At 38.2% G+C, this 26,300-nt stretch overlaps 1 protein-coding gene across 2 annotated transcripts in view; it reads left to right on the forward strand.

Annotated features, from left to right (window-relative positions):
• LOC126092384 (zinc finger MYND domain-containing protein 10) overlaps nucleotides 1–26,300 on the forward strand; it is a 110,656-nt gene that overhangs the window by 15,722 nt on the left and 68,634 nt on the right. For both annotated transcript variants that reach the window (XM_049907948.1, XM_049907950.1), the window contains exon 3: nucleotides 10,061–10,174. In XM_049907948.1, coding sequence (XP_049763905.1) covers nucleotides 10,061–10,174 — 114 coding nt within the window. The remainder of the gene's footprint in view (nucleotides 1–10,060; nucleotides 10,175–26,300) is intronic.

Genomic DNA, 26,300 nt, shown 5'->3' on the forward strand with positions numbered 1-26,300 from the left:
TCCTCAGTTTTAATAACAATGTTGTTTCTTACTTTGCTTCTTCCTAAGTTACTATTGATCACTTTCCAAACTGATTTCATTTTTTTGTTGCCATTATTTCTACTGATATATGAATCATTATTTAACTTTCTTGTATAATTTCCTATAACACTTAACACGTTGTTTCAAAGCAGGATTTTGCCCTGCTGATTTACTTAACATTCTGAGTTGCTCTCCAGATTTTCTTATGCCCTGTGTTATCCATGTGTTAATTTTGCCTTTTACTTTCATTTTCTTAAGGGGAAAAGCAATTTCAAAGTTATGTTTGTAATCAGCTAGAAATGACTCAAACTTCATGTCTATACTATCATGTTTATCTAGATCCCAACTTGTATTTTTTAACAAGGAATTAAAAATCCTAATGTTGTCCTCATTAATACATCTCCTGTGGATGTGTTTCTCACTTGGCCTAGAGTTTTTACAGAGTACATTATTTATACTAAGTTTGAGTGCTTTATGATCAGAGAATCCAGTGTCAATCACTTCTACAACATTGTCTAGTTTATGTAAGTCAAGAAATATTTGGTCTATTATTGTTTCAGAGTTCTTTCCATGCCTAGTGTATTCAAAGATAGTTGGTGCTAAATTATGCGAACAAAAGACATTGGTCAATTTTGTAACATTTAAACAGTTGATTTTAAAGTTGACATTGAAATCTCCAAGTACAATAATGCTTTCTGTAGAATGTCTTAACTCACTAAAAAGACTTTCAACACTGTCCAAAAATTCCATAAAATTACCTGATGGGGTACGGTATACACACACAATAATTATTTTAAGGTCTGTTAGTTTGCAAACGCAATATTCAAATACTTTTTCAATGTTTTTTATCTTACTAAGCTTGATTTCTTTATATTCAATTCCTTGTCTGACATAAATGCATGTTCCTCCCCCTTTAAAAGTTTCTCTACTGAAGCTACTAACCATTTCATATCCTGTTATTCTGGCAGCAAAAGCTTGATTTTCTTTTAACCAATGTTCACATACACATAAAACTGAAACATCCTTTAGTTCATCAAGCATTAGTACTTCTAATTCTGGAATCTTACTAATTATGCCCTGTACATTTTGATACAAAACTACTAATTTTTTATGCTTGGCATCTGTTGCAGTGCTCACCACATTGGCTGATTCGTGCCTGCCTCCAATAAAAAATCTTTGAGATGGTCTGGTGGTGACACTCTTCTTTTGCTTAAGGGGCGGGTGGTTTTCATTGCTTCTGCTCGGGTAGTTGGTACTGTTGTTGAACCTGTTAGTGATGTAAGTTGATCTGCTTCTACTGAAGACGGTGATTGTAGTACTGGAGAACATGCTGTAGACTGGGCTACTGGAGGCAGAGGAATAGTGGGCTCACTTTCCTTAGTAGGTACTGTTGTTGAAGCTGCCAGCAGTGTAGGCTGGTCTGCTTCTGTTGAAGATGGTGATTGTTGTCCTACACACGATGCTGTAGACTGGGTTACTGGAGGTGGAAGAATAATGTGCTCACTTTTCTTGCATCTGCCTAGTGAACAAAGGAAGTCTCGGATTTTTTGTCCTAATACAATCTTTCCCCTGTTGTTTAAATGCAGGCCATGTTGGGTACAATGTTCTCTCTCCAGTGAATCTACACTAATGAAATGTGAGTTCTGGAATGCTTTGCATATCTTCTTGAACTGTCTGTTAGCCTTAATGATTTCTTTATTTACAATAGAAGTAGTCATAAGATCGTGTCTATGGGAAATACCAACGACAATTACAGGTGTTCTAGCAAAGCTCAAAATTTCTTTCAAATTGTTAGTGGATTTGTAAAGTTCATTCCTGTAGACATCATTAGCTCCACCTATTATGATTGTACACTGAGTTGAGCTGGGGCGATTTCCAACTTTTATGTTCGTTGTGATTTCAGACATGGGTGCCCTGGGTTTTACAATGGCGGTTGCATTTTCACGATAATTATCACGTAAGATTTCAGCAAGACCACGTCTGTGGCTGTCAGAATATATACACACATTTGATTCAGAAATTTGCGCATGTACTACTGTATTAATTTGCGCATGTTCCTTTGTGTGGTTTACAGTACCGGTAGGCCTACCTGTTGTTATTTCACTCTGGGTATTTATCGCTGTGTTTACAGCTGTATGAAACATATTTTTACAATGTTTACAATGCACTGCACTAGACATAACATATTCTTCCCCTTACGTGGTTTTACCTGTATTCACACCTGCCTCAAGTGCACTGATACGTACGTTTATTGCTGAGTGAAGCATGTTTTCACACTGTTTACGATGCACTGGATTAGGTGTAACATATACACTGTTATTGTCGTTAATACTATCCGAGTTGCTAAGAAGGCTTCTCATCATTTTCTTAAGTAGATTTGTATACTGTTCGCACATTTCCACATCACGCTGTAGAGAACATAATACACTTTCGTCTTGTCCATCGGCAAACATTTTGGCTGCAGTCTGTCAGCCGTTACACGTTGTTACCCCGCACTCACAACTTGGATTATTAAATTTAGTAACACCAAAACATTCTGCGTGGTACCATTTTTGCAATGTAGAACAAATTTTTATTCCTTTACGTACTATTTCACTACATAATACACACTTTATAGACACTACGCAATTAATTTTCATGGAGCGATTCATGTTGGTGTCTCTCTTTTACTGATGAAGGCTGTGGCGGAAAGCTTTATGTTAGTGTCTTTTAATTGTGCCTGTCTGCAATTTAATGTGTCTTCTTTACGGTAAGTAGCAATCTGTCTTTTTCTACAGTTTTCATATTCCTATTGGAGTTTCCATTGTTTGATTCTGAAAATCTGGAAAAACATCCATTAAAATCAGCTTGCAGTGAGTCACAAAGACTACATTTTCAGGCATATTTTTTTCCTATTGCTAAAAAGCATTACTGTAGCATATTTCCAATTAATGAACACTATGTATCCATTGATGAATTACACTGAAGAACCAAAGAAACTGGTATAGGCATGCATATTCAAATACAGATATATGCAAACAGACAGAATACGGCCCTGTGGTCAGCAACACCTACATAAGGCAACAAGTGTCTAGAGCAGTTGTTAGATTGGTTACTGCTGCTACAATGGTAGGTTATGAAGATTTAAATGAGTTTGAACGTGGTGTTATCGTAGGTGCATGAGCAATGGGACACAGCATCTCTGAGGTAATGATGAAGTGGGGATTTTCCTGAATGACAATTTTACATGTGTACCGTGAATATCAAGAATCCAGTAAAACATCAAATCTCAAACATCGCTACGGCCGGAAAAAGATCCTGCAAAAACGGGACCAATGACGATTGAAGAGAATCATTCAACGTGACAGAAGTGCAATCTGCTGAAGATTTCAATGCTGGGCCATCATCAAGTGTCACTGTGTGAACCATTCAATGAAACATAATCGATATGGGCTTTCGGAGCCAAAGGCCCATTTGTGTACCCTTGATGACTGCATGACACAAAACTTTATGCCTTGCATGGGCCCATCAACAGTGACACTGGAATGTTGCCTGGTTGGACGAGTCTTGTTTCAAATTGTATCAGGTGGATGGATGTGTACGGGTATGGAGACAATCTCATGAATCCATGGACTCCTGCATGTCAGAAGGGGACTGTTCAAGCTGGTGGATGCTATGTAATGGTGTGGGGTGTGTGCAGTTGGAGTGATATGGGACCCCTGATACATCTAAATACGACTCTGAAAGGTCTCATGTACATAAGCATCCTGTCTGATCACCTGCATCCATTCATGTCCATTGTGTATTCCGACAGACTTGGTCAATTCCAGCAGGACAATGTGACACCCCATACATGCAGAATTGCTACAGAGTGACTCCAGGAACATTCTTCTGAGTTTAAGCACTTCCATAGGCCACCAAACTCCCCAACATGAACATTATTGAGCATATGTGGGATGTCTTGCAACATGTTATTCAGAAGAGATCTCCACCCCCTCGTACTCTTATGGATTTATGGACAGTCCTGCAGGATTCATGGTATCAATTTCCCCCCCCCCCCTCCAGCACTATTTCAAACATTAGTCAAGTCCATGCCACATCATGTTGCGGCACTTCTGCTTGCTCGCGGGGGCCCTACACGATATTTGGTAGGTGTACCTGTTTCTTTGGCTCTACAGTGTACAATTAATTGTATCAAATGACATATGAAATGGCAAAAAGTTACTGCAGAGCAAATATAAAATATGATTGCATATCTCTTTTCATTAATAAAATGTTGAAGATAAGTAATGAAATTATACACGAATATGATCTTTGTACTGGAACACACTTTGAGGCTGCATCAGTATTTTCCCCCAAACTAGAAACAATTCCTGTGTGTCTCTGACATCTTCTGAACTGCAGTGAAGACTTGTTTATAGAAACTCTTGAGAAACTGATAAAAACTGCCCCTTGACAATAACAATCCACAATGTGACAACATTCAGTACCGGTAGCATTAATCATCAGAGTGAATGTTAGGTGTGTAATCGCTTTTCTAGCCAAATGGTCAGCCAGTTCACAAATAACAAGAGAAGGTACAAATTTTGGCAAGCAAAGGTTAGAACACCTCAGGTACTTACTTAAAAAAAGAAACATGGAATGAATATAATAGAGGGAAACATTCCACGTGGGAAAAATATATCTAAAAACAAAGATGATGTAACTTACCAAACGAAAGTGCTGGCATGTTGATAGACACACAAACAAACACAAACAAACACAAACATACACACAAAATTCAAGCTTTTGCAACCAACGGTTACTTCATCAGGAAAGAGGGAAGGAGAGGGAAAGACGAAAGGATGTGGGTTTTAAGGGAGAAGGTAAGGAGTCATTCCAATCCCGGGAGCAGAAAGACTTAACTTAGGGGGGAAAAAAGGACAGGTATACACTCGCACACACACACATATCCATCTGCACATACACAGAAACAAGCAGACATTTGTAAAGGCAAAGAGTTTGGGCAGAGATGTCAGTCGAGACGGAAGTACAGAGGCAAAGATGTTGTTGAATGACAGGTGAGGTATGAGCGGCAGCAACTTGAGATTAGCGGAGGTTGAGGCCTGGTGGGTAACGGGAAGAGAGGATATACTGAAGGGCAAGTTCCCATCTCCGGAGTTCTGACAGGTTGGTGTTAACAGGTTGGGGGGGGGAGCATGTGGGAGGGTGGGGAGTTATTCTCCCTTAAAACCCACATCTTTTTGTCTTTCCCTCTCCTTCCCTCTTTCCTGATGAAGCAACCGTTGGTTGCGAAAGCTTGAATTTTGTGTGTATGTTTGTGTTTGTTTGTGTGTCTACCAACATGCCAGCACTTTCGTTTGGTAAGTTACATCATCTTTGTTTTTAGAAACATGGAATGATGTACACAACTGTGAGTCATGTAAATTTGATATTTATATTTTTAATAAGAGGCTGCTAGAGTTTTTAGAGAAGTGCAACATATTATCCTCAGCCACATATAGTTTACAGAAAGATCAATCAACAGAAAATGCACTATTTCAGTTTCTGAGTGAAGCTTTACAAAAACTTGATAGTGGAGAAAAGGTACTGGCATATGCCTTGATCTGTCTAAGGCCTCTGACATCATAGACCATATCCTGTTGCTGCAGAAACTTATAGTATTGGTATCAGAAGTACACCTAACAACAGGCTTAGTTCATATCGTACTGGTCACAAGCAAGAAGATAATAAATTAACCAGACACTATTCAGATTGAAATGTTACAGACAACGCTGCCTGTGACATTAACTAGAGTTGTTAACTGGTTCAGCCAAAACAAACTAATAATACATAAAATTAAAAAAGAGGTGTTAAATTTTCATAATGTCAAGAGAAACAGTGAAGAGGATGTAAAAATTTACATACAAGCTACAAGTGTAGCTAATACAAAATTCCTGGGGATCTGGTTCCAAGATAACCAGAACCTTAGATGGACACTCTGATACATAATTAAAGAGACTAAGTACCATGTGCTATTTAATGAGAGTGCTTGAAAATTGTTGTTATAAGGACTGTCCAATGACTGTTTACGATGGTAATAACATTCTGTTCTGAAGTATGGGGTCACGTTCTGGTGTAACTCACCAGCCTGCCTAAAACTTTTCACGGTGCTAAAAAGAATGATGACAAACATAGCTGAAATAAAAAGAAAAAACCCTGCAGAGCACTATTTAAAAGGATGGAGATTCTTCCTCTTTCAAGTAGCAATCTTTATTAAAAAAAATATGCGATAACAAATACTAGTGTACTCCTCAAAAATGGAAATCTTCACCTGCCTAACACAAGACAATGCTCCAAATAAAAACCAGTTCATACCAAAAAGGAATATTACTCTACGGTGATATTATTTACAATAACTTGCCAATAGAAATTAAACTAATGAATGATCTAAAAAAAAATTAGAGCAGTGTCAAATGAATATCTATTAATGTACTGCTTCTACAGTCTGGAAGACCACCTCCAAAATCTTTGAGAGCCTAAGAAAGTTAATGTTAATTGTATAAGCCAAATTCCCAAAAATATTATGTAACTATGACTATTTACTTGCAGCATGTAAAGAGTGTAATAATTAATGTTAATTTATTCATATTTTCAGTTGTAATTTTCTAGTTAAAGTAGTTTAATTATAACTGAGAGATGAAAAAATTGTATTCATTAATACAAAGAAAACATCATGTAAACATGAAGACATATTTGCACTGACCTGTTCAATATCTGATGTACTGTACATGTAAGATTTACAGGAGGAAATAAAAAATACAGTACAATATTATACATTTTCTAGGATAGCCATATGACTCAGGTGGTGAGTGTGTCACTGATATGATACGCAAGTTGGGGTGGCAGTCACTGAAACAAAGGCGGTTTTCTTTGGGGTGAGATCTATTTACGATATTTCAGTCGCCAACTTTCTCTTCCGAATGCGAAAATAATTTGTTGACACCCACCTATAGCGAACTCCCTTTTCAACCACCATAAAAGAAGAAGGTACACGTGGAAAGCCCCAGGAGATACTAGAAGACACCAAATCGACTATATATTAGTAAAATCGCGTTTTAAAAACCAAATCAAGGACTGCAGAAGCTACCCGTCTGCGGATATTAATAGTGATCACAACCTTGTAATGATGAAATGCTTACTCAAACTCAAGCGATTAGAGAGAAAAACGAACAAAGTATGGAACAGAGATAACCTAAAGTCTGAAGAACTAGTGATCCCTTATGCACGGAAAACTGATGAGATGGCATCAAACATTATTCCCGGGAGTACTAACGAGGAGTGGAAACAAATCAAAGAAGGCATACATAAAGCAGCAGAAGAATTTATTGGGAAAGCCAAACCTGTAAACAGGAAAGAGTGGATAACACCTGAAATAATTTGTCTAATGGAAGAAAGAAGACTATACAAAAATGCCTTTGACGAGCAAAGCGAAAACAAATATAGACAGCTTAGAAACCAAATAAACAGAGAATCTAGGAAAGCAAAAGAAAATTACCTCAACAGCATTTGTAAAGAGGTGGAGGAAAACATGGTTAAAGGAAAAACTGACTTGGCCTACAGAACAATAAAACAAAACTTTGCTAAACGGAAAGTAAAATCTTCAGGAACTATAAAGAACAAAGAGGGCAAGGTACTATTTGGATATGACACGCTGAAGAGATGGCAAGAATACATTGAAGAGCTATATCAAGGAGACCCTCTAACAGATAATATGATAGAATTAAGCGAAGAAGTAGAGAAAGAAGAACTAGGGGACACAATTCTGAAAGATGAATTTGAAAAAGCACTAAAAGAACTACCAGATAAGAAAGCGGCAGGTGTTGATGATATACCTTCTGAACTAATTAAGAAATCAGGAGACAAAATGAAAGCTACATTACTGCAACTCATACAGAAAATATACAAAACAGGTGAAGTTCCTGAAGACTATCAGAAATGCATCATATTCCCCATACCTAAGAAAGCATCTACTATGGACTGTGAAAACCATCGAACACTCAGTCTTCTTTCACACGCATCAAAAATTCTAATAAGAATAATTTTGAAAAGAGTTGAAAACCAATTGAATAGCACTCTAAGTGAAGACCAATTCGGTTTTAGAAGCGGTGTAGGGACGAGGGAAGCAATCTTATCTTTAAGACTAATAATTGAGAAACAAATTTCCAAAAACAAACAAGTATTTATAGCCTTCGTAGACCTCGAAAAGGCATTTGACAATGTTGTATGGCCAGAAATGTTTAGAATTCTGAAGAAGGCTGGTCTGAAATATAATGATAGAAGGATAATCTTTAAAATATACCAAAATGAAACAGCCTTAGTTAAGAAGGAAAACAAAGAAGAAACAGCAAGAATAAGGAAAGGAGTGAGACAGGGATGCCCACTATCTCCAGTAATTTTCAACGCATATATCCAAGAAGCAATAGACAAAATAAGAGAGAATATCGAAGTAGGAATAAAACTTAACGGAATGAAAATAGATATGTTGCGATATGCAGATGATATCGCCATAATTACAGAAAGGAAAGAAGATTTAGAAGCCGCACTCAATGAAATGGAAAACACCTTAAAAGAACAGTATGGAATGAAAATAAATAAGAAAAAGACTAAAGTGATGGTGAGTGGCGCCCTGAACTACAATGAACCCATACGAATAACAATAAAGGGAGAGAAACTAGGGCAGGTTACAGAATTTAACTACTTAGGTAGCAAAATAACAGCAGATGGAAGGAGCAAAAGTGACATTAAAAACAGAATACAACTTGCCAAAATAGCATTCAATGGAAAAAGAAACTTACTGACGAGTAGAAATGTTAGTTTAGACGTAAGAAAGAGAGTCATGAAAACCTATGTGTGGAGTACAGCCCTTTACGGATGTGAAACTTGGACTTGTGGAAAAGAAGAAAAGAGAAGATTAGAGGCATTCGAAATGTGGTGCTACCGGAGAATGGAAAAAATCAGCTGGCGAGACAAGGCTACAAACGAAGATGTCCTCAGAAGAGTGAAAGAAAACAGATCTCTTTGGCGAAATATACAGAAAAGAAGAATAACCTTCATAGGTCACATTTTACGGCATAACAATTTCATTAAGAGAATATTAGAAGGAATCATTGAAGGAAGAACTCGCCGAGGACGACCTAGATTAACCTACATTCAACAAGTAATAAATGACATCGGGTGCCAGACCTATGCAGATATGAAGAAGAAAGTTGACAAAAGAACGGAATGGCGTGCTGCTGCCAACCAACCTGTGGGTTGATAACCGAAGAAGAAGAAGACCCACCTATGTAGGGAGAAATGATCATCATAATAAAATAAGAGAAATCAGAGCTTGAACGGAAAGATTTAGGTGTTCCTTTTTCTCAAGCGCCATTCAAGAGTGAAATGGTAGATAAGTAGTATGAAAATGGTTCGATGAACCCTCTGCCAGGCATTTAAGTGTGAACAGCAGAGTAACCATGTAGATGTATATGTAGATGTAGAGTAGACATAGAGAAAGGCAATTGAGCAGACAGTATGAATAAGGTCAGAGAGTAGATCGTGAATAGCTGATATCACAGCCACTACAATATTGGAATTCTCATTCTCACTACTGTTTCATCCTTGTTCGACAGAATAATTTTCTTACTTCAGAGAGGACATGATGAAATGTTATGTCGCCATATGACGTGTTCCACTGCACATAAATAACACTTCCCCATTAGGTCCCACTACAACTCTTGACTCTTCATCCATTTACCTCTCCATATTATTGTTATTCTCCTTCTTTGACTCTGTCTTTCTTTCCTTACTCTGTTTTCCTTCCTTACTAACAGAATGTGATTACAGAAGTGTAGTGTGAGTAAGAAGCAATAAAAGCTATTTGGTCAATGGCAGATTTAGTTGTTAATGCTGGTGATGTCTGTTGTTAACATCATTAGATAAATGAAGCTCCAACATTTAACTCAAACAAAAATATGCATGAAAAAATTTTGGTAAAACTTTAATGTCATCAGCTGTGTTCATCTTGTGCTCATTTCAGATACCTGTCCTTGTTCATGAAATAATCTGCATATCCGTTTGGAAAGAGAAGATTTTACCACGGTTATTGTCTATTGAACCAAACCCAGGAAATACTTTTATGGCATACACTATTGTAAGTAACAGAGATTACTACATTACTATGGAATATAAATCTTGAGGCGAACAGTATACTGAAAATTTGTAAATTTGTGCATTAAATCCTCATAATGATCTGAAATTGTTGTTTCATCTGAACATAAATTAATTTACATGTTTAGGTCGAATTTCCACATAGACTAGGCCAGATCAGCATCTATAACAAAAATCCAGACTACAGCTGTTCTCAAGATTACTAAATTTGCCATGCTGCATGTGCAGAGCATAAAGAAAACATAAGTTTTGATACCATGTAGGCAGTATCTGCTTTTATTGCATTTGACAATAATAATAATAATAATAATAATAATAATAATAATAATAATAATCATAAGAATAGGCCTCCAGTACGTTCTGCCAGTCGTAAAAGGCGACGAAAAGAACAAACCACTAATAGGGCTAACCCCCTTTTTAGTGTGATTACTTGGTTCAGGACAGAACTAAAGAAGCCTCGGACAAGCGCCGTCATGGTCAGGGACGACGCTTGAACCCTATGCCCGCCCACAATGGTAACGACACTGCTAGCCAACTGGAAAATGATTTAAATCCAAATAGAGGTGTTTTGCAGGATATGCTTCCTGCAACCACCCTAGAAGGAAAACAAAGACAGAGGATGAGATGGTCAGATGAAGTTAATCGACACTTCATGTTCTGTTATTACCAAGCAACAAACCTAGGAACCAACACAACTGGATACAGATCACAAGTATACACAACATTTATTACCAGATACCCGGAATTAAAATTTTTAACAGAACAACGACTAGCTGATCAGATCCGTGTAATAATAAAAAATAACAGGATACCCCAGTCAGAATTAGAAAACATCAAACAACAAGTACAACAAATACTGGAACAAAATAATGTGCAATTAGAAGAAGAAGAAAATACAGTAATTGACTCAAACATCCCAGAGAAAACAAACAAACAAAGAACAAAACGCTTCAATTAAACAATCAGAGGAAAAGAAATCTTAAGACAGCCACCAGAACAAGCACAAACAGAACATGAAGTGACACACATGTTAGATATAGAAGAAAAATTTCAGTTGACATATATAGAATACAAAGACACAAATACAGACATTAGACCATTCTTGCATAGACCACCAAATAACCCACAAGTCGAAACAACAATAACAACTATCAACACAATCATACACAACAAAATAAATGAAAATACAACTATGGAAGAGTTACAACTACTGGTTTATGTAGGAGCACTCACTACACTAAATATACACACTACGCAGAGATCAGAACCAACCAACACACAGAAGAAACCCACAAAACCAGCATGGCAACACAGGCTATAGATCAGAATAGAAAAACTGAGAAAAGACATCGGACAGCTAACACAATTTATAAGAAATGAAATATCAGACAAAAAACGAAAAAGGTTAGGTAAAATCTCACAACAAGAAGCAATAGAGCAATTAGATGAAAAGAAGCAGAAATTACAAGCATTGGCCAAACGACTTAGAAGATACAAAAAAAGTGAAAATAGAAGGAAACAAAACCAAACATTCAACACAAACCAAAAGAAATTTTACCAGACAATAGATAACACACACATTAAAATAGACAATCTACCAAACATAACAGACATGGAACACTTCTGGAGCAACGTATGGTCAAACCCGGTACAACATAACAGGCATGCACGGTGGATACAAGAAGAAACAGACTCATACAAGATGATACCACAAATGCCTGAAGTGATAATTTTGCAACATGAAGTCACACGAGCAACTAATTCTACGCACAATTGGAAAGCCCCTGGAAATGATAAAATAGGAAATTTCTGGTTAAAGAAGTTCACCTCAACACATTCACATCTAACTAAATTATTTAACAGTTACATTGCAGACCCATACACATTCCCTGATACACTTATATATGGAATAACTTATATGAAACCTAAAGATCAAGCAGACACAGCAAACCCAGCTAAATATCGCCCCATAACATGCCTACCAACAATATACAAAATATTAACTTCAGTCATTACACAGAAATTAATGACACATACAACACAGAACAAAATTATAACTGAAGAACAAAAAGGCTGTTGCAAAGGAGCACGAGGAAGTAAAGAGCAACTGATAATAGATGCAGAGGTGACAAATCAAGCTAAAACTAAACAAAGGTCACTACACTACGCATACATTGATTACCAAAAAGCCTTTGATAGTGTACCCCACTCATGGTTACTACAGATATTGGAAATATACAAAATAGATCCTAAATTGATACAGTTCCTAAACATAGTAATGAGAAACTGGAAAACCACACTTAATACCCAAACAAATTTAGATAATATCACATCACAGCCAATACAGATTAAGCGTGGAATATACCAAGGAGACTCATTAAGTCCTTTCTGGTTCTGTCTTGCTCTGAACCCACTGTCCAACATGCTAAATAATACAAATTATGGATATAATATTACTGGAACATGCCCACACAAAATCACACATTTGCTATACATAGATGATCTGAAACTACTGGCAGCAACAAATCAACAACTCAACCAATTACTAAAGATAACAGAAGTATTCAGCAATGATATAAATATGGCTTTTGGAACAGACAAATGTAAGAAAAATAGCATAGTCAAGGGAAAACACACTAAACAAGAAGATTACATATTGAATAACCTTAGTGGCTTCATAGAAGCGATGGAAAAAACAGATGCCTATAAATATCTAGGATACAGACAAAAAATAGGAATAGATAATACAAATATTAAAGAAGAACTAAAAGAAAAATATAGACAAAGACTAACAAAAATACTGAAAACAGAATTGACAGCAAGAAACAAGACAAAAGCTATAAATACTTATGCTATACCAATATTGACCTACTCATTTTGAGTAGTGAAATGGAGTAACACAGACCTAGAAGCACTCAATACACTTACACGTTCACAATGCCACAAATATAGAATACATCACATACATTCAGCAACAGAAAGATTCACATTAAGCAGAAAGGAAGGAGGAAGGGGATTCATCGACATAAAAAACCTACATTATGGACAGGTAGACAATTTAAGAAAATTCTTTCTAGAACGCGCAGAAACTAGCAAAATACACAAAGCAATCACTCATACAAATACATCGGCTACACCACTGCAATTGCATAACCACTTCTACAACCCCTTAGATCACATAACATCAACAGATATGAAGAAAGTAAATTGGAAAAAGAAAACACTACATGGTAAGCACCCGTATCATCTAACACAGCCACACATCAATCAAGACGCATCCAACACATGGCTAAGAAAAGGCAATATATACAGTGAGACAGAAGGATTCATGATTGCAATACGGGATCAAACAATAAACACCAGATACTACAGCAAGCAGATTATTAAAGATCCCAATACCACAACAGATAAATGCAGACTTTGCAAACAACAAATAGAAACAGTAGATCACATCACAAGTGTATGTACAATACTAGCAAATACAGAATACCCCAGAAGACATGACAATGTAGCAAAAATAATACATCAACAACTTGCCATAAAACATAAACTAATAAAACAACACATTCCCACATACAAGTATGCACCACAAAATGTACTGGAGAATGATGAATACAAATTATACTGGAACAGAACCATTATAACAGATAAAACAACACCACATAACAAACCTGACATCATACTCACCAATAAAAAGAAGAAATCAACACAACTAATCGAAGTATCCATACCCAATACAACAAATATAAAGAAGAAAACAGGAGAAAAAATTGAAAAATACATCCAACTGGCTGAGGAAGTCAAGGACATGTGGCATCGGGATAAAGTTGACATTATACCGATTATACTATCAACTACAGGAGTCATACCACACAATATCCACCAGTACATCAATGCAATACAGCTACATCCAAACGTATATATACAACTACAGAAATCCATAATTATTGATACGTGTTCAATAACCCGAAAGTTCCTAAATACACTCCTGGAAATTGAAATAAGAACACCGTGAATTCATTGTCCCAGGAAGGGGAAACTTTATTGACACATTCCTGGGGTCAGATACATCACATGATCACACTGACAGAACCACAGGCACATAGACACAGGCAACAGAGCATGCACAATGTCGGCACTAGTACAGTGTATATCCACCTTTCGCAGCAATGCAGGCTGCTATTCTCCCATGGAGACGATCATAGAGATGCTGGATGTAGTCCTGTGGAACGGCTTGCCATGCCATTTCCACCTGGCGCCTCAGTTGGACCAGCATTCATGCTGGACGTGCAGACCGCGTGAGATGACGCTTCATCCAGTCCCAAACATGCTCAATGGGGGACAGATCCGGAGATCTTGCTGGCCAGGGTAGTTGACTTACACCTTCTAGAGCACGTTGGGTGGCACGGGATACATGCGGACGTGCATTGTCCTGTTGGAACAGCAAGTTCCCTTGCCGGTCTAGGAATGGTAGAACGATGGGTTCGATGACGGTTTGGATGTACCGTGCACTATTCAGTGTCCCCTCGACGATCACCAGTGGTGTACGGCCATTGTAGGAGATCACTCCACACACCATGATGCCGGGTGTTGGCCCTGTGTGCCTCGGTCGTATGCAGTCCTGATTGTGGCGCTCACCTGCACGGCGCCAAACACGCATACGACCATCATTGGCACCAAGGCAGAAGCGACCCTCATCGCTGAAGACGACACGTCTCCATTCGTCCCTCCATTCACGCCTGTCGCGACACCACTGGAGGCGGGCTGCACGATGTTGGGGCGTGAGCGGAAGACGGCCTAACGGTGTGCGGGACCGTAGCCCAGCTTCATGGAGACGGTTGCGAATGGTCCTCGCCAATACCCCAGGAGCAACAGTGTCCCTAATTTGCTGGGAAGTGGCGGTGTGGTCCCCTACGGCACTGTGTAGGATCCTACGGTCTTGGCGTGCATCCGTGCGTCGCTGCGGTCCGGTCCCAGGTCGACGGGCACGTGCACCTTCCGCCAACCACTGGCGACAACATCGATGTACTGTGGAGACCTCACGCCCCACGTGTTGAGCAATTCGGTGGTACGTCTACCCGGCCTCCCGCAGGCCCACTATACGCCCTCGCTCAAAGTCCGTCAACTGCACATACGGTTCACGTCCATGCTGTCGCGGCATGCTACCAGTGTTAAAGACTGCGATGGAGCTCCGTATGCCATGGCAAACTGGCTGACACTGACGGCGGCGGTGCACAAATGCTGCGCAGCTAGCGCCATTCGACGGCCAACACCGCGGTTCCTGGTGTGTCCGCTGTGCCGTGCGTGTGATCATTGTTTGTACAGCCCTCTCGCAGTGTCCGGAGCAAGTATGGTGGGTCTGACACACCGGTGTCAATGTGTTCTTTTTTCCATTTCCAGGAGTGTACAATGTAACATAGACCGTACAGTTAAAAGGAAGTCACGTTTGATGAAGGTCCGTGTCACTTTCCATTTTTAACCAGACGTAAGGTCTGAGAAAAATAGAAATAATAATAATAACAACAACAGTAGTAGTAATAGTAGCAACAGCAGTAATGGCAACATCATCAGTGTCAGTAGTTTTATTGATCTAGAGATCACTTTTAAAGGATATGGGACATGTTGTGGTATTATAGTTTAAGAAAAAAAACGTTGTGTATAGATGCCTTTACATTCTTACAGGTCCAGCAGTTTGACATGTATAGGATAGGCTGTCAACCTTGATCTTATAGTAGGATCCATTCTGGCATCTGAAGTAATTTAGGGAATCTGCAGAAAACCTGAAGCAAGATGGCCAAATGAGGGCTAGAACATCTATCCTCCCAAATACAAAGCCAGTCTGTTTAATAAAACACCACAACATTATTTGATATATCCCAGTATACAATACTGTTTCGCGAAGCAGTTATTTAATAATGTGCAAAGTTAGAGCTATACAGAGTTAATTCATTTCTCAATACAATCACCCCACACATTATCACCTAACATCCGCTCAAAATGTTTGGTTTCCATTTTGTATATTACAACTTCTCACTTGCTTACATGAAAAATTGAGTCGTCACTCGTCCATAATGAGTCACAGCTGCCAAGTGCAGCTCGTGAGTGTACCATATCTTCAAAGTTCTTCAGAAGTGTTGTCAAACGAATGTTGAGCGAGCATAAAAGATTTTTATAGTGTCTGAAAGAAACATTTTTCGGGTTAAGGCCTGTGTTGATAGAGAGAGAGAGAGAGAGAGAGAGAGAGAGAGAGAGAGAGAGAGAGAGGGAGGGAGTGTGTGTGTGTGTGTGTGTGTGTGTGTGTAAATGTTATTAGAAAAGTGACGTTATTTGTGCCAGAATGGTGCAATGACTGACAGAAAATTAAAGAACCCATTTAAGAGTTAAAATAAGATAATATAATATCTAAGGAGTATTTAGTAGTGTATTGACATACTGTGGTGGTATTATTTGTGGCTCCTTGTGGTGACTGATTACACTGCAAAAATTGAAGTGGGTGGTGCCTACATTATATAACAATAATGGAAATTCCTGGATGGAAAAATACATAAAATAAGGGAAAGGGAGCCACTCACCTACAGAAGAATAATGTGTGGAGCATAAAAACACGTAGCAGAAAATAGTATTCACACTATCTTTCGAGCTCTTGCTCTTTTTCTAATACAAGTACACACATTCACATATACAGCCACACAGAGAGCCAAAGATACACTCCTATTGCCTCGGCAGGACTGTTTATTGATTATCTATGTATTATTGAAAGCAGTTGCCTGGTCTGATTGGGAGGGGGGGTTAGGAAAGGACACATGAAGCAAGGTGGGGATAGCAAGATAGAGTGAGTCAGTTCTTTTGACTCGTTCTGTCCTGTTAAGCAGCCACAGATTCATCTTTCAAAAGACCTACCTCACTGTAAGAAAGTCAGTCTTGTCACCCATATATGCTTCATCTGCACAGTCAAAAGCAGGATTTGTCAAAATATACAGATAATATTACCAGAGCTTGTATTGACAAATAACATCCTACACAACGCACTACACGCAGGAAGCGGCTACAAGGGTAGCGGAGTATGTGTGGAGTGCACACGTAGGAATTTTTACGTTAGAGAATTCCCTCCCTAGGCCTGACAAGATGCCTCCTGAGACGTGACAAGGTAGTAGTATGCAAAACGCAACAGGGAATAACAATATTAATAGGGTAATAGTAAACTGCAGGAGCATCTATAGAAAGGTCCCAGAACTGCTCTCATTAATAAACGGTCACAATGCCCACATAGTACTAGGGACAGAAAGTTGGCTGAAACCAGATGTAAACAGTAATGAAATTCTAAACTCAGATTGAAATCTATACTGCAGAGACAGGCTGGACAGTGAAGGGGGAGGCGTGTTTATAGTGATAAAAAGTGCAATAGTATCGAAGGAAATTGACGGAGATCCGAAATGTGAAATAATTTGGGTGAAGCTCATGGTTAAAGCAGGCTCAAATATGGTAATTGGATGTCTCTATAGGCCCCCTGGCTCAGCAGCTGTTGTGGCAGAGCACCTGAAGGAAAATTTGGAAAATATTTTGAGTAGATTTCCTGACCATGTTATAGTTCTGGGTGGAGATTTTAATTTGCTGGATATAGACTGAGAGACTCAAACGTTTATAACTGGTGGCAGGGGCAAAGAATCCAGTGAAATTGTTTTAAGTGCATTATCTGAAAACTACCTTGAGCAATTAAGGGGAGCCGGAGGTGGTCAAATCCAAAAAATTACGTTTTTTTTTTTTTTTTTTTTTTTTTTTTTTTTTTTTTTTTTTTTTTTTTTTTTTTTTTTTTTTTTGCTACCGAAAGTTAATTGGAACATTCCTGTTTAATATAAACTTTGATTTATTGTTCTACTCGCCCTAGTAGTGGAGTTATTACCATTTTCCCCCACGCCTGCAGAGGAAATGGGCGGCCGCTAAATGCAACTAACACCCTCTCGTGACTTCCTGGCGAACTGCTTGGGATTTTCTCGGCCTGTTACGCATACAGCGCCTTATGTTACGCATACAGTGAGTGTGCAAGGGTTGGCTACATTGTTTTCTGTGACAAATGAAGTGCTAAGAGCGCGAAACATCTTCTCTTTGCTGTTTACCGTTTCGAATTAGTTCAGTGTTGCGCCTGTTGTTGGTAGTATTATACTTCTTGTGTAAAGCATTGTTCTGGTTACGATGCCACATTTTAGTAACCGTATATATAAGAAGAGGAAGAACGCAGGGAAAAGAAAATTAACACTAATACCAAGTTGCGATACTACAATTACTGAAACAGTGCGTTCTTCTGCTAAGCAACACATGAGCAGCCATAGCCCTGTGACATCTTCTAGCAAGAAGCTGACTGGTGGAAGTGACAGATTTCATGAATATGTTAGTGACAGTGATGATATTAACGAAGTACTGAATATTGGATTATTATCTTCTGTGCTGAAAGAAAGTGTTCTGTGCAAAATGTGTTCAAGTATAAGAGTGGGACTAGAGATAACAAAGCACTTTGGTTTAGCTTGTGAAATGAAGATAATCTGTGCATGTTGCAAGTATCAAGTGACTTTCTACAATTCACATGCCAGTCTCTTTGTTGAAAATGGACGATCTAGAGTGTTTGATGTGAATGTTCGACTTGTGTATGGTCTTCGATCCATTGGAAAAGGATCTGCTGCTGGTAAACTGTTTTTTGGTATTATGAACTTGCCATCGCCAAGCAAATTTGGGTACTACTGTGAACAGGTAGGATCCTCTGTTGAAGATGTGGCTTTGAAAACCATGAAGGAAGCAGTGGAGGAATCTGTAGAAATGAACGGTGGTTCTAGGGATTTGGTAGTGGCATTAGATGGTTCCTGGCAAAAGAGGGGTCATAAATCTCTGAATGGGGTTGTAACTGCTACTTGTGGTGATAGTGCAAAAGTGATAGATGTTGCAATATTATCAAAACATTGTAGGTGCAAAAATAAAATCAAAGGAGAGCACAGTGGAACCTGTGAGGCAAATTTTAGTGGATCAAGTGGAACAATGGAAGTGGATCAAGTGAAACAAATTTTTGAACGTTCAGTTCCCAGATACAACGTTAGGTACAAATACTACCTTGGGGATGGTGACTCCAAAGGTTTCAAGACTATAGAGGAACTGAAACCATATGGAAATGAATTTGTAGTTGAAAAGTTGGAATGCACTGGGCATGTGCAAAAGCATATGAGTGCACGGCTTCGAAGGCTCAAACAAACTTTGGGTTCGAGTAAGCTCAGTGATGGAAAGACAATAGGAGGGAGAGGCAGGCTTACTGATGAGGTGATTGAACGTCTACAGAGATACTATGGGTATGCTATAAGGCAAAATACTAGTAATGTTAGTGACATGAGAAAAGCAGTGTGGGCGTTGTTCCTTCATACTGCCTCCTCCAATGAATACCCTCAACACAGCCTGTGCCCAAAAGATTCCTGGTGCAAATATAATGCAAAAAAGGACTATGGTCACAAACATGGTTTGCAAGCAGCTGTGATAAACGCAATAAAACCAATTTTTCATGACTTAGCACAGCCAGAATTGTTACACAAATGTCTACACGGAAAGATGCAGAATCCTAATGAGAGCGTAAACAATTTGATTTGGAAAGTGATTCCTAAAAGGGTGTTTCTAAGCATAAAAACACTGCACTTTGGCATTTATGATGCAATAGCAACCTACAACCAAGGGAACAGTGTGAAGTTCTGAAGGCATTAGGATTTACAGCTGGGGTGAACACTGTACGAGCACTAAGAAATATTGACAGAGAAAGGATAAGAGGAGCAGAAAGAAGAGAAAGGCATATGAAGTATGATGGAACAACAGGCCAGAAAAGAAGACAGAAGAGGAAGCTTTTGGAGGATGAAGGAGAAGACCCTGATAATCCATACTATAGTGCAGGAATGTATTGAGAACTTTGATAGCCATTTCCCGTAAATTAGAATTTTTCGAATATAAGGAACATTTTCTCAAAATCCACTCATGCTAGAGAGATGAAATTTTTATACAGCACTCCTAGTGGTCAAAATTACTTTGTAACACCGCCATTTGGCAATATGTTCAGTAGTTTCATTTCAGTTTAATTATAAAGCAATTATTTGTAAAAAAATTTAGGTCATTAATAAAAAAAATATTTGGAAGGAAACTAGAAAAGATACTCCAAAATCCCTCTGTCATAACTGCAATTCTAAACCACTCTATATGTAAAAAAAATTCAAATTTTTCTATTTGGTAGTTTATTCATAAATGTTCCTCAAACTTAGTGATTTTAACATGGGCAGCATAGGCACTTACAGCTCCCCTTAAACAGAGAACTGACTCGTGGCGATAACATATTAGACCTTCTGGTGACAAACAGACCTGAACTATTTGAAACAGTTAATGTAGAACAGGGAATCAGCGATCATAAAGCGGTTACTGCATCGATGATTTCAGCTGTAAATAGAAATATTAAAAAGGTAGGAAGATTTTTCTGTTTAGCAAAAGTGACAAAAAGCAGATTTCAGAGTACTTGACGGCACAACACAAAAGTTTTGTCTCAAGTACAGATAGTGTTGAGGATCAGTGGACAGAATTAAAAACCATCGTACAATATGCATTAGACGAGTATGTGCCAAGCAAGATTGTAAGAGATGGAAAAGAGCCACCGTGGTACAACAACCGAGTTAGAAAACTGGTGCAGAAGCAAAAGGAACTTCACAGGAAACATAAACAAAGCCAAAGCCTTGCACACAAACAAAAATTACACGAAGCGAAATGTAGTGTGAGGAGTGCTATGCGAGAGGTGTTAAATGAATTCGAAAGTAAATTTCTATGTACTGACTTGGCAGAAAATACTAAGGAATTTTGGTCTTATGTCAAAGCGGTAGGTGGACCAAAACAAAATGTCCAGACACTCTGTGACCAAATTGGTACTGAAACAGAGGATGACAGACTGAAGGCCAAAATACTAAATGTCTTTTTCCAAAGCTGTTTCAGAGAGGAAGACTGCACTGTAGTTCCTTCTCTAGATTGTCGTACAGATGACAAAATGGTAGATATCGAAATAGATGACAGAAGGATAGACAAACAATTAAAATCACTCAAAAGAGGAAAGGCCGCTGGACCTGATGGGACACAAGTTCGATTTTACACAGAGTATGAAAGGAACTTGCCCCCCTTCTTGCAGCGGTGTACCGTAGGTCTCTAGAAGAGCGTAGCGTTCCGAAGGATTGGAAAAGGGCACAGGTCATCCCCGTTTTCAAGAAGGGACGTCGAACAGATGTGCAGAACTAAAGACCTATATCTCTAACGTCAATCAGTTGTAGAATTTTGGAACATGTATTATGTTCGAGTATAATGACTTTTCTTGAGACTAAAAATCTACTCTGTAGGAATCAGCATGGGTTTAGAAAAAGATGATCGTGTGAAACCCAGCTCGCGCTATTCATCCATGAGACTCAGAGGGTCATAGACACGGGTTCCCAGGTAGATGCAGTGTTTCTTGACTTTCACAAGGCGTTTGATACAGTTCCCCACAGTCGTTTAATGAACAAAGTAAGAGCATATGGACTATCAGACCAATTGTATGATTGGATTGAAGAGTTCCTAGATAACAGAACACAGCATGTCATTCTCAATGGAGAGAAGTCTTCTGAAGTAAGAGTGATTTCAGGTGTTCTGCAGGGGAGTGTCGTAGGACTGTTGCTATTCACAATATACATAAATGACCTTGTGAATAACATCGGAAGTTCACTGAGGCTTTTGCGGATGGTGCTGTACTACATCGAGAGGATGTAACAATTGAAAATTGTACTGAAATGCAGGAGGATCTGCAATGAATTGACGCATGGTGCAGGGAATAGCAATTGAATCTTAATGTAGACAAGAGTAATGTGCTGCAAATACACAGAAAGAAAGATCCTTTATCATTTAGCTACAATATTGCAGGTCAGCAACTGGAAGCAGTTAATTCCATAAATTACCTGAGAGCAGGCATTAGGAGTGATTTAAAATGGAATGATCATATAAAGTTGATTGTCGGTAAAGCAGATGCCAGACTGAGATTCATTGGAAGAATCCTAAGGAAATGCAATACGAAAACAAAGGAAATAGATTACAGTATACTTGTTCGCCCACTGCTTGAATATTGCTCACCAGTGTGGGATCCGTACCAGATAGGGGTGACAGAAGAGATAGATGAGATCCAACGGAGAGCGCACTTCGTTACAGGATCATTTAGTAATCGCGAAAGCGTTACAGAGATGATAGATAAACTCCAGTGGAAGACTCTGCAGGAGAGACACTCAGTAGCTCGGTACGGGCTTTTGTTGAAGTTTCGAGAACATTCCTTGACCAAGGAGTCAAGCAGTATATTGCGCCCTCCTACGTATATCTCGCAAAGAGACCATGAGGATAAAATCAGAGAGATTAGAGCCCACATAGAGGCATATCGACAATGTTTCTTTCCATGAACAATATGAGACTGGAATAGAAGGGAGAACCGATAGAGGTACTCAAAGTACCCTCTGCCACACACTGTCAGGAGGCTTGCGGAGTATGGATGTAGATGTAGATGTAGATGTAGAAGGGAATGGAAAGGGAAAAGTCCGGCACAAATTTTGAACTTTCACCATTGCATTACCACAATGTCGTGTAGAGCTAGCCGTCACGATTTCCCACCAATCCTTCCCCTTTCCTTTCCTACCCATCCTTTCCCCTTCCTACATTTCATGTTTACATATTAGACAGATTCCTAGTTGGTGTGATGAATGGCAGCTTGTTCTAAATGTAGTAAAAAGTAAGTTAATGCGGATGAGCAGGAAAAATAATCCCGTAATGTTCAGATACAGCATTAACGATGTCCTGCTTGACACAATACACTGACTAAATATCTAGGCATAACACTCCAAAGCGATATGAAATGGAGTGAGCACATCAGATTGGTAGTCAGGAAGGCAGATAATTCATCTTATTGGGAGAATTCTGGGAAAGTGTAGCTCATCTATAAAGAAGACACCATATGGAATGCTAGTATGACCCATTCTTGAGTACTGATCAAGTGTTTTGGATCCCCACCAGGTCGGATTACAGGAAAACATTGAAGCAATTCAGAAGCTTGTTGGTAGATTTGTTACTGGAAGGTAAAATGAAAGTGTTACAGAAATTATTCATGAACTCAGTTTTAATCTTATCCTCATGATGCCTATGTGACTGATACGTAGGCAGTTGAAGTATATTCCTAGAGTAATCATTTAAAGCCGGTTCTTGAAACTTTGTTAATAGACTTTCTTGGGATAGTTTACATCTGCCTTAAAGAGTATGCCAGTTGAGTTCCTTCAGTATCTCTGTGACTCTCTCCCATGGATTAAACAATCCTGTGAGCATTCATGCTGCCCTTCTCTGTACATGTTCAGAGTCCTCTGATAGTCCTATCTGGTATGGGTCCCACACACTTGAACAATATTCTAGAACCAGTTGCACAAGTGCTTTTTAAGCAATCTTTTGTAGACTGATTACACTTCTCCAGTATTTTACCAATAAACTGAAGTCTACCAACTGATTTACTCATGATTGAACTGATGTGGTCATTCCTTTTCATATCCCTACAAAGTGTTACAACCATGTATTTGTACGAGTTGGCTGATTCCAACACACACACACACACACACACACACACACATTGGTATTATAGTCATAGGATACTACATTTTCTCATTTTCTGAAGTGCAACATTTTACAATTCTGAACATTTAGAGTAAGTTGTAAATCTCAGCACAGTAAAAGTAATTTATTCATCTTTGCTTGTTGTGTTTCCTGTTCTGTCCTGTATTTTACACTTTCCTACATTTTACACTTTTTTGGGTCAGTCTGCTGAAAAGTGTAAAAAGGAGGTTTTACTGTATGTGAAATACATTACACTACATATACAAAAATGTCTGATTTTACAAATTACCAACCCATGAAACATTAAAGTATTCACTCAGATGAGTATTAAGCAAACCATTTTGTTCAGTTTAGATGTTATGTGATTGTGTGAAACAGTAATAAGAAAATTATAGAAGTTAAAAATGTGATGTACTCCCAAAATGCATGTGGTACTAATTACATTTCACAATTTCAGCAGAATACACACACCTAGTGATTATTTCTTTTGAATGTTCAACTAATTAGTTCATGTTCAGGACTTACCGGTAGTGGCCAGAGGCAGGGGTCATGGGTGTGTAAGCTGAGTTGTGCTTGCATTAATAAGTAAGTGTTTTCTACTTTAGAAGAAGGCCTTTTGGCTGAAAACTCAACTGTATAGCAGTCTTTATCTTGTGCCTGTCTGCAACTCATCTCCTCTATGTAGTGAGTATCAGTCTGCCCTTTTCATAATATTGTCGTTATTGTGCAAAGTAGTGATCCTATAATATTTCCTTGGGATATGCTTAAAGTTAATTTTACATCTGAAGATTTCTCTCCGCAGTGTTCTGTTTGCTAGAAACTTTTCAATCCAATTATACAGCTTCCCTGATATTCCATATACTCATTTTTATCATTCTTCATTTGTCTGCCATTTAGAAAAACTTCTGGATAAACTACCAACAAAGAAAAAATTTGTTATAATTATAGGAGATGTGAACATAGGCTCTTTAAGGTATAATGTAAATTATCATAGGTTTTCTGGATTGTTACATTGCTACAACCATATCTGTATAAATTCTTTACCATACAGAATAACAACTGCCTCACAGTCTTGTATTGAACATGTTGTTACAGATTTAAGTATAGAAGAATCAGTGGTAAGAACTGTTGAAAATTATCTCTCAGACCATAGATATAGTTTCACATAGTGTCTTACACAATTATAAAAGAAAAATTGACCATAATAAACTTAAGTAAGGCCTTGCACACAGAGACTGGCAGAAGTTATACAAATCAGGTGATATTAACAAAAAGTGGGGCTGTTACTATGAAATATGTAATCGTAGTTTTAATCAAGCACGTCCAATAGTAAAAAAAGATAAGGAAATTAGAGTACACAAAGAATCTTAAAATTCCTCCAGAAATTGACAAATTAAAGGAAAATATAAAAGACCTGTATGTCTTATTCAGATATACAAAAAAAAAAAAAAGGTATAGGGAATCCCTGAAGACTCTAAAAGCACTCTATCATTCTGAACAAATAAGCGAATGCAGTAATAGAGCACTAGACAAAAAAGGTGGTTGGTAAGTGGAGCCATAGACAGTATGTGAGGCCTTCATAAAACATTTTAGTAAGGCATACAAAGAAGAAATTGTACCAATACTAAAATAAATTCAGTAAAATGAGTAATTCATTTTTCTTAAGGAGTAACATAACACAAGGTAATGAAAATAATCTCAAAACTCAGAAAAAAAACATCTAGTGGAAGGAACCTACATTACTTAAGGAATGCAAATAATAATTAATGAAACCAATAACACATTTAATAAACAGTCCAATTGGACATGGGACCTTTCCTGAACTTACTGAGATACCAGTGTATCAAAAGGGAGTAGACAGTGTACTAAACAGTGTTACAGGAGTGCACAAAGCTCTCTTACTGTGGAGTCCCCCACAGAAGTATTATCTGGCCATTTTTGTCACTTGCGTATATTAATGGCATAACACAGCTGCAAAACTCAAAGCTATGCTAATGATACACTGAAGAGCCAAAGAACACCTGCCTACACAAGCATTAGCACCTCACGCACATTTAACAGCTACACTGGCAGCTTTTAAATGTGTGCCTGTTTTCTTTGCTGAAGAAGGCTTTGACTGAAAGCTATAATGTGTAATAGTCTTTTTGTTATGCCTGTCTGTAACTCATCAGATCATCTTTACGGTCAGTAGCAATCTATCATTTTCCTAATACTGTTGATATTTCAGTCTGGAGTTTGCACTGAATAAGGAGTAGACTTTTACACTGAAGCTCTTGTTGAATTGTAGCCAGTCTCATATTGAATCACAGCCTAAAGCTGAAACATCCGATAAACATAAGTTTTTAGGCATTGTGTTTGATGAACAACTTACATGAAAACTGCATATCAGCTAAATCTGTAAAATGGTTAACTGCAATATTTACTTACCAAAACACCTCTCAAATATAATA

Source organism: Schistocerca cancellata, chromosome 7 (assembly GCF_023864275.1).
Source record: "Schistocerca cancellata isolate TAMUIC-IGC-003103 chromosome 7, iqSchCanc2.1, whole genome shotgun sequence".
Taxonomy (NCBI): domain Eukaryota; kingdom Metazoa; phylum Arthropoda; class Insecta; order Orthoptera; family Acrididae; genus Schistocerca; species Schistocerca cancellata.